Below are 9,997 nucleotides of genomic sequence, written 5' to 3' on the forward strand. Positions count from 1 at the left end.
CCTGGTCCCTTTCTCCCACCCTGTTCTTGGAGTAGCTCATTTCCTCTGAGGGGTCTGTACCTCATCATCGTCCCCAACCCAGCACCCGCCCTCTTTCCATTTCTCTCCATCTCTCCTGTGCCTCTCACTTCCCAGCAGCATGCCCTTCCCCGACTCCTGCAGCCCACACAGTGACCAGCTCCCTCGCTCCTCAAGCCCAGCTTTCTCCCTCCAGCCCCCAGCAGTGGTCCGGCCCTAACCTCCCTGCCCCACCCTGCATGGTGGTCCCCGCCACCCCCATGTGGTGATCTGGCCTTAACCCCGTCACCCCATCCCTAGTGGGTGGTCCTGCCCTAGCGCCATCCCCCCCATCCCTGTGGGATGGTCCAGCCTTAACCTCCTCCCCCGCATCCCCATGCAGTGATCTGGCCCTAACCCCGTCACAGCATCCCTACGGGGTGGTCCGGCCCTAAACCTGTCCCCCTCATCCCGGCGCCATGGTCTGGCCCTAACCCTGTGCCTCCCCCATCCCCACGGGGTGGTCTGGTCCTAACCCCCTCCCGCATCCTTGCAGGGTGATCCGGCCCTAACTCCCTCCCCGCAATCCCCGCAGGGTGGTCTGGCCCTAACCGCTCCCCGCACCCCTCGACTGCACAGTGGGCCGTCCGGCGCCTGGAGCATCGTGTTTGCTGAGGGCCGGGCAGCCGTTGACTGAGGCTGTGATGGCGGCGGCAGGCCGGGGTCGGGAGCAGGACTCGGCGCGCTTCGTCTATGTGACGCGCTTCGGCTCGCATCAGTGCGGTGGCGTCCTGCAGCTAGGCGGCCGCGGAGCTCAAGGCCTTTCGGGTCAGGGGTCCAGGGCTGGCTGTCGCCAGGAGAAGCCGAGGGCAGCACCGGCGGTGGCGGGAGTCCAGGGTGGCAGTGAATTGCCCTCTGGTTCCCGGCCCAGGGTTGCCACGACCCGTGGTGTGGAGGCCGCGGCCCCTGCCTCCTCCCAGCTGCGGACGTCGAGTGTGCGAAGCGGCACCAGACCGTCGGCGCGTGCAGGTGGCACGGTGGGACGTGGCGCGGCGGGGCCGGATGGGGCGCGGCGGGACGGGGCGGGACCGGGAGCGGCGGGGCGGGACGGGGCGCGGCGGGACGGGGCGGGGCGCGGCGGGGCGGGGCGGGGCGGGGCGGGGCGGGGCGGGGCGGGGCGCGGCGGGGCGGGGAGGGGCGCGGCGGGGCGGGGAGGGGCGCGGCGGGGCGGGGAGGGGCGCGGCGGGGCGGGGCGGGGCGGGGTCACCTGGTGGGCGCCATCTTGCGGCACGTGGGAGGTTGGGGGCCGCTTTCCTGTCAAGCCGTGTTGAGCAAGCGCGGGCAAAGTAGAAGCCCAGTAATTCCCTTCAGAGGACTAGCGGTAGCCGGGACGGACACCTGATATAAGAGGAGAGGCTGTTGAATGGAGCCTTTACGGCCCCCTCACGGAGGCTTTGTCCTGCGTGTTGCCGTTCTGGCGGAGGGAGATTGGTTGACTTCGTGAACCCCCCTCACCTGGAGGACTGACTTCTGGGTGCTGTTGAGTCATCCTAACTAAAAACAGCATGAGCTTTACGTTTAAATCAGGAAATGTCTTAAATTCAAAAATTAGCCTCCCATAGGTTTTGCATATGTCTTGATCAATTTATTCCTAAATATTTAATCTTCTTTGCTGTTGTAAATGGAGTTTCTTTTTACGTAATGTCCTCTAAATGCTTATTGTGTATAGGAAGCCAGTTTATTTTTTTTTGAGACGGGTTCTTGCTGTGTCACTCAGTCTGGAGTGTGGTGGTCCAATCACAGGCTCACTGAAGCCTTGACCTCAGCCTCCCGGGTAGCTGGGACCACAGGTGGGCACCCCCATGCCCAGCTACTTTTTTATCTTTTGTAGACATGGGGGTCTCCCTATGTTACCCAGGCTGGTCTTGAACTCCTGGGCCCAAGTGATCCTCCTGCCTCAGCCTCCCAGCCCTGGGATTACATGCATGAGCCACTGGGCCAGGCCTCTCTTGGTTTTTCCTTTTCCTTGCTTTTGAGACAGAGTCTTGCCCTCTTGCCCAGGCTAGAGTGCAATGACATGATCTTGGCTCACTGCAACCTCTGCTCTCCTAGTTCAAGTGGTTCTTCTGCCTCAGCCTCCCAAGTAGCTGGGATTACAGGCACCTGCCACCGCGCCCAGCTAATTTTTTTTCTATTTTTAGTAGGGATGGAGTTTCACCATGTTGGCCAGGCTGGTCTCAAACTCTTGACCTCAGGCGATCCACCCGCCTCAGCCTCCCCAAGTGTTGGAATTACAGACATGAGCCACCAAGCCCAGCCCTCTCTTGGTTTTTCTAAATCAACTTTACTGAGGATTAATTTACATGTGTTTTGAAGAGGTTTGCCAGATTTATACACACCCTGGTAACTGCCACCATAATCGAGATATAGAACATTTCCATCACCTGTACTCATAAAATAACAACTTTATTAAACTGTAGTTCACAGTGCATGCAGTTCACTCATTTTGCATGCATAGTTGACATATTCATGGTTGTGTAACCATCACCACTATTTTAGAATATTTTTAACCCCAAGAGAACCCCTGTATCCATTAAACATTGCTCACCATTCTCCCTATTTGCCCTCCTTTATGCATAAGCTCAGCCCTAACCAAGTACTAATCTGTTTTCTGTCTCCATAGATTTAACCATTTTGGACATTTCATAGATGTTGAGTCATAGAGTATGTGGGCTTTTGTGACTGGCTTCTTTCACTTAGCCTATTGGTTTTTGCATGCTAATTTTAGATCCTATTAACTCACTGGACACTTTTATTATTAGTTTTATCCTTGATTCTCAGGATTTTCCAGGTATCAATATATATTATTTGTAAAGAGATATCATTTTGTTTCTTTTTCAACCATTCTTTGCCTGCAATAGATTTGTCTAATTGCATTTGCTAATACCTCAAGGGCAATGTTGAATACTATTGGAGATAGCGGGCACCTTAGCCTTGTTCCTGACCGTAGGGGAGATGCCTATAGTGTTTCCCCATTAAATAAGGTGCTGGCTATCTGTCTAAGGATTATATATTTCAAATATTACAAAGTATCCCTCAATACTTATTTTTTCAGTTTTTCTTTAGATTTATTTATTAATATGGAATGTAATATAAATGGATTTCTGATTATTGTACCAACCTTGCATTCCTGAAGTAAATTCTACTTGGTTTTAGTGTGTTATTTTCCTAATATAGTGTTGGACTCTGCTAATTTGTTTATAATTTTTGCATCAGTATTCAGGAGGGATAGTGATCTTTAGTTTTTCTTTGTACTCCTTTATCGGGTTTAGGTATCAGAGCTGTTTTTACTTCATAAAAGGAATCAGGAATTTTTCCTTTTCTATGCTCTTGGATAATTTATAGAATGTTGGGATTATCTTGTCTTTGAAGTTTAGGTAGAATTCTTCTGTAACTATTAGGACCTAGTGCTTTTTGTGGGATAATTCCTTAATAACCTTCTCTATATTTTCTATGGAGATTGACCTTTGTAGGCTTCCTAACTCTAATAGGTCAATTTTAGTAACCTGTATTTCCTTAAGGAATTATCTGTTTCATCTGGGTTTCCAAATTCGTTTGCATAGATGTCTGCAAAGTAGTGTCTTATGATGTTTAAACATTTTCTTGCGTTTTAATGGTTATTTCCCTCTTGTCGTTTCTTTTCCTGTATATACATGCACTCTCCCTTTTTTGTGATCAAATTAGCCAACATTTTGTCTGTTTTGTTAATTTTTTTTTAAACTAAGATTTTGGCCAGGTACAGTGCCTCACGCCTCTAAGTTTACCACTTTGGGAGGCTGAGATGGGAGGATTGCTTAAGGCCAGCAGTTCAAGGCTTTAGTGAGCTATGATATGGCCTTCAGCCTGGAGAGACAGAATGAGAACCTGTCTCTAAAAAAGAAAAATCAAAGTTCTGATTTATTAATTAGATATTTTGTTTCTCTAGTCTCTTCCTCATTAATTTCTGCTTTTAATATTATTATTTCTTGTTCTTTCTTTGGGTTTACTTTGTTCTTATACTTTTTTTGTGAGCAGGACATTTAATTCATTTATTTTTATTCTTGTTATTAAGTGTTTAGTGCAATGAATTTTATTCTAACCACTACTTTAAATACATCCCATAGTTTCCAATATGTAGTGTTTTCATTGTTACTATTTTTAAAAGAAATTCTGTAATTTTTAACTCTTTTCCATAGAGTTACTTAATAGATTTAAAATTTTTAAGTTTTCAGAGCGTCTCAGAGTTTTATTTTTAAATTTTGCTAGTAAACGGTGGGTTTATTGTGATCAAGAGTATTGTTTGTGATGCCTTCATTTTATGGATGTTACTGGTGTTTTCTCTGTAACCTAACTTATCATCCTTTTTGCTCTTTTCACCTCAGAAACCATGCCATTGGAAGACTGCTCCTTTAAATCTTGCTTGCCCCTTTAAACTGAGTCTGTCCATTATATTGTATGCTTGGCATTCTGTGTTGTGTCTGTCTCTTTAAATTTCTTCCGTATAGTCTGTACTCTGATTTGCCTAGTTATTTTTTTAGTATTTTCAGATTTAGAATGCATGTAATCTTAATATTGGTCACTTCAGCTCTTCTGAGGCATTTTTGTAGTGTTTCTAGTTTCTCTTCCCTGCTGGCCAGAGCCCCTGTAGGTCTAGGGCATATGGGATCATAGAGCAGCAATTTAATGTTTTTCTCTCATTTTACTTACAGTTATTTTGCAGCTTCAACATCCTTTGTCTTAAAGTAATGCTGAGGGTGTGGTTTTTGCTTGCTGTTGTCTTCAGCTACCCAGAAGCCCTGCATTAAAAGATTGTGAATAAGAAAAGTGATAGGAGCCGGGCACGGTGGCTCAAGCCTGTAATCCCAACACTTTGGGAGGCCAAGGCGGGCAGATCACGAGGTCAGGAGTTTGAGACCAGCCTGGCCAACATGGTGAAACCCCGTCTCTACTAAAAATAAAAAATTAGCCGGGTGTGGTGGTACGCGTGTGTTATCCTAGCGACTGAGGAGGCTGAGGCAGGAGAATGGCTTGAACCCAGGAGGCGGAGGTTGCAGTGAGTCGAGATCGTGCCACTGCACTCCAGCCTGGGTGACAAGCAAGACTTTGTCTCAAAAAAAAAAAAAAAAAAAAGACAAGTGATGGGGTCAGGTTTATTAGTCCGTGCTGTGCAGGAGAGAGTGACTTAGAGGCACGTTAGACTGAAAAAAATCTCCGATTGAAAACTATGTAAATATTTTGTTTGCTGTTCTTTCAGAACTAAATTTACTTTGATAATTTGTTAGGTTGGTGCAAAAGTAATGGTGGTTTTGGACCTTGACTTTTAAGTCATTATAACTAGGCTCAAACACATCTTTATTAATCAAAATAGGAACCATTACAATCAACACATTTTTGCCAACAAGAAATGAGTGTTTATTCTTGTGGTGTGAAAGTCCACACTTTGCGATGTGATGAACACCGGGGAAGCATTTTCTGTGTTCTGCTGGCTGTGGAAGCGTTTTCCCTGCAAAAAGTTGTCCAGATGCCTGAAGCAGTGGTAGTTGGTTGGCAAGAGATCAGGTGAATATGGTGGATGAGGCAAAACTTTGTAGCCCAATTTGTGCAACTTTTGAAGCGTTGGTTGTGCAGTGTATGGTCTGTCATCGTTGTGGAGAATTGGGCCCTTACTGTTGACCGGTGCTGCCTCCAGGCATTGCAGTTTTTGGTGCATCTCGTCGATTTGCTGAGCATGCTTCTCAGATGTAATGGTTTTGCCAGGATTCAGAAAGCTATAGTGGATCTGACTGGCAGCAGACCACCAAACAGTAACCATGATCTTTTTTTTGGTGCAAGTTTGGCTTTGGGAAGTGTTTTGGAGCTTCTTCTCGGTCCAGCGTCCTAGTTCTCCTTCCTCTGGATCTGATCATGTTACCCCTGCCACAAAGGAATTGGGGGGTGGGAGAGACTGGAGGCCAGAGAACAGTTACGAGGCAGTTACGGTAGTCCAGTGGAAAGAGTGAAGGCCTGAACTAAGGCATTGGCAGTGGAGGCAGAATGGACAGGATCGCATAGCTTACTGAGAGAGAAGGAAGAATTGTGGTCGAGTCTGAAGTCTCTGTGCTGGGCAACTGGATGGATAATGGAGCTACTAACGTCAGTGACCACCCTGCTGTGCTTGCGAAGTCAAGGATATAGTCAAGGGAAGGGGGTCCTGGGGTAGACTTATATTTAAACCAAGCCAGAAAGTGCTTAAGTGCTTAGGTTTTACTCAGTCTTGGGTGTACTTAATGTTTGTTTTTGTTCTGAGACAGTGTCTGGCACTGTCTCCCAGGATGAAGTGCAGTGGTGTGATCTCAGCTCACTGCAACCTCTGCCTCCCAGGTTCAAGTGATTCTCCTGACTCAGCTTCCCAAGTAGCTGGGACCACAGACATGTGCCACTATGCCTAGCTAATTTTGTATTTTTAGTAGAGACGGGATTTCACCATGTTGGCCAGGCTAGTCTTGAACTCTTGACCTCAGGTGATCTACCCACCTTGGCCTCCCAAAGTGCTGGGATTACAGGTGTGAACCACCACACCCAGCCCTTAATGTTAATATTAAGTAGACATTAATTAAATGTGTCACCCTCTATGGGGGAAAAATGAATTATTTTTTCAGTAACATTTACTTAAAACTTATGTTGTGGGCCCTAGGTCAGGTGTTAGTGACACAGATGTGTCAGACAAGTAGTCTGCTCTCAAGGGACTTATTAATGAATAATGGGAATATAAACTAGTAGATATGAGTGTTGTAAGAGTGAGCTGAGAATAGCTTTGATAGTCAAGTTCAAGGAAAGAAGAGGCATAGATGCAGAAAATCAGGGGACATGAATAGAGAAATCACTAGTGGGACAGTAGAGGTTATCAAGAGCATTGGCTTTGAAGTCAGAAAGACATAATCCTTGGTTCTGTCATTTGTCAGCAGGATAATATTGGCCAAGTTAGTTAACCACTATTATTCTCAGTGTCCTTATCTGTAAAATGGGGGTAATGGTTCCTACCTTAAAGGGTTGCTGTGAAGGTTAAATGAAGTAATACCTGCAGAGTGCCTAGCATAGTGTTTGGCACAGAATAAGTGCCCAGTAAATGCTGGCACATTGAACAGAGATGGCTTGAAGGGAAGATGGTGATTAGCATGTCTAGCACACAGTGGACATGTACTGTTTATTGAATGAATGAAAAGTAAGTTTTGGACCACATTATGGAATACCTTGAAGACTGTCATTTTTATCGTCACTGAAGATTTTTGAATGGTGGGGTGGAGTAAAGTTATCAGAGACAGCTGCACTTTTGGAAGATAAACTATAAGCTGTTTGGAAAATGTACTGAAGTTTAGAGATTCAGGAGTAGGCAAATCAACTCTTCTAACATTTCAAATAAGACTAATAAATCAGGCCAGTTCCCTGTCCTTACAGAACTTGAAAGCTACATTTATAATTTATACATAATGGAAGATGATGAATGCTATTGTGGAAGTACAAATGAATCCTTTGGAAGTGGTGAATAATTTGGGGAATGAGAGAATCAGGGAAGGCTTCATGGTGGTGGAAGCTCCATGAGATTTACACGTGGGGCTAAGATAGGAGAATTAGGTGGGGAAAACATGTGAACAAAGTGCTGAGTATGGATCAGTGATGGACAGCGATTAGGAAGAATGACTGAGTCAGAGTGGGTGGAAAGAGGACTAGAGAAAGATTTGAAACATAAGTCAGGACGAAATCCATGAAATACAATGGAGCTAGTCTCAGTACAATACACAAAATGAGTGAAGAAATATGTCTTTTTTCTTTTTCATATCTTCTGTACTTGTTGTATTTTAGATCCCCAAGTAATTACAGGTAGACTTGATGACTCCTGTGCTTTCTCAAGGAGTATAGGTTTATGTTGGGTAAGGCTTACAAACAAGAAGCATTTGGGAATGATGCAAATATAGTATTCCAAAGGTTGTAGGCATTTAGAGGGAACGATAGATATGGGTACGTGGAGAGCAGAGTTTCCCAAACTTATTTTCCTATGGCATACCTACATATCATCTGTACTGTTATTTACTTAATATATTTATTTAAATAGGTACATTTTCCCTTTTAATTAAATTTCTTTTTAGAATACTTTAAATCATTACTTCAGTGGAAAACCTGTACCATTTGCTATAAATATAAATTAATTAGAAACAAATATAATAAAGGCAAAACAGTATTATTAAATTCTAGCTAAGTAGGTTGTCTGCTGAGAGCTGTCTGTGGTCACAAAGGGAGACGAACAAGTCTTAGAGAAGTCTTAATGACATGCTGGTACCAAACTTAGCCTTTCTCCCAAAAGTAATCAGAAGATTGAAAAACACTGGAAAGGGAATGAGTTTCTCACCACGAGTTAATATTCCTTAGTGCTATGTCTGTATGTCTGTGACCTGCTCCAAATCAGTGGCATGTTTCTCACAAATTCAGAAATGCCATTTTAGAACATATTCTAGTTTATTCAATAAATGGAATACTTGTTGTATAGCTGATATCTATAGAAGTGGATACTGGATCTCCAGTGAAGAATAAAACACTCTCCTCAAGTAAATGGTGTCATAAATCCTATGATACCTGAGCAGAGGGTGCTTTGTCAGATCAGAGAAGGCTCCCTGGAAAGCTAAGTATTGAATGAGTAGAAGCAAGTGAGGTATAGAGCAGTGGTAGGGCAGGAACAAGGTGGGGAAGGGTTGAGGTGAGGGAATATTCTAGACAAAATGAGAGCCAATAGAAAGGCTTTCGGGGAACACATGCTCATTATTTTATAATTTTGTCTTTGGAAAAACAAACCCTTGGGTTTTCTTCTAACAGTTAACGTTTGGGAAGGCAGCATGGTTTAGTGAGTATTCAGGAAGCCCGTTCACTCTGGATAACCCTTATTATACTACTGTGTGCGTGGTAGTGTGAGTGGGAAGATGAGTAAGACACACATGACCACTGCCCTCCAGGAGGTCAGAGCCTAGTGGAGGAAACGCGTGATAAAAAGGTGGGCTGAGTGCTGTGAAGAAGGTGTTCTGGGAGCCAGTGCTGGGTGTTGAGCTGCGTGTGCTTGAGGGAAGGCTGTAGAGAAGAGGTACGTGTGAGCTGAGTCTTGAAGAACAGGTAGAAATTTGCCTGGGAGGTGTGTGGGGGTGTGTGTGTTTGTGTGTGTGTGTGTGTGTGTGTGTGTGCTGAAAGTCTTAGGAATTAGACACATTTGAGGAACCACAAGGTATTGTGTAGTATTGTGTAGTTGGAAGTGTAGTGTCTGTCTGGAGTTGCACTGAGAAGAATGGAGACTGTAGAGATACACTGGGGCAAGATATGTTATCTGGTATTTGTTCATTCTGTTGTTGGTCTTTTTGGGACTAGCCTTACAAACCAGAAAAGGAAGACTGAACTAGCTGGATGATTTTCTAGGTACTTGCCCGATTATGTCTAGTTTTCTTGGTTGTTTTCAACATGTTGTTAGTGAACTGGTAAACCAGTATTACCTGGTGATCAGAAATATACCAACAAGTATAAAAATCCTCAAAGAGACCTCAGGAAACATTTATATGGCCTCTATTTTCAAATAGTAAATCCTTACATATGTTGACCTTTTCACTTTCTTCTTAAATATTAGGTTTAATCCAGAAGGATGCAGCTAAAAAGTTTGATTTTCCCATACCATTGAATGAAGCTTCCAAAATAATGAAGAAAAAGAAAAAGGTATATTGCTATGAAGGAGAATGAGCAATATCTGAATTTTAGATTATCCTCTCTAAATACAAATGTGTAAAGATATTCAAGACAGTGAAAATAGTTCCATCTTTTGAATAATTTAATTTTCTGAAATGAGAAATAGAAGTAATTCAGCAGAAATGGAACTGGGTTTGGAAATATTTATTAACCATAAAGAATTGTCCTTCCAGTGTTATACCAGTGAAGGTATAAAACACATTTTAAT

At 44.1% G+C, this 9,997-nt stretch overlaps 1 protein-coding gene across 1 annotated transcript; it reads left to right on the top strand.

The window, feature by feature from the left end:
• Window positions 1-620: 620 nt before the first annotated feature.
• Window positions 621-9,783, top strand: C6H5orf47 (chromosome 6 C5orf47 homolog). Its single transcript, XM_078004374.1, has 2 exons — window positions 621-1,026; window positions 9,674-9,783. Exons 1-2 carry the CDS (start codon window positions 702-704, stop codon window positions 9,781-9,783), a joined length of 435 nt encoding a protein of 144 aa, XP_077860500.1. The 5' UTR covers window positions 621-701.
• The last annotated feature ends 214 nt before the right edge of the window (window positions 9,784-9,997 follow it).

Source organism: Macaca mulatta, chromosome 6 (assembly GCF_049350105.2).
Source record: "Macaca mulatta isolate MMU2019108-1 chromosome 6, T2T-MMU8v2.0, whole genome shotgun sequence".
In the NCBI taxonomy this organism is placed as follows: domain Eukaryota; kingdom Metazoa; phylum Chordata; class Mammalia; order Primates; family Cercopithecidae; genus Macaca; species Macaca mulatta.

Coding starts and splice junctions, on each gene's coding strand:
- C6H5orf47 (XM_078004374.1), top strand. CDS start 702: ATGGCGGCGGCAGGCCGGGGTCGGGAGCAGGACTCGGCGCGCTTCGTC. Junction 1,027..9,673: donor CAGACCGTCGGCGCGTGCAG/GTGGCACGGTGG, acceptor CTTAAATATTAG/GTTTAATCCAGAAGGATGCA.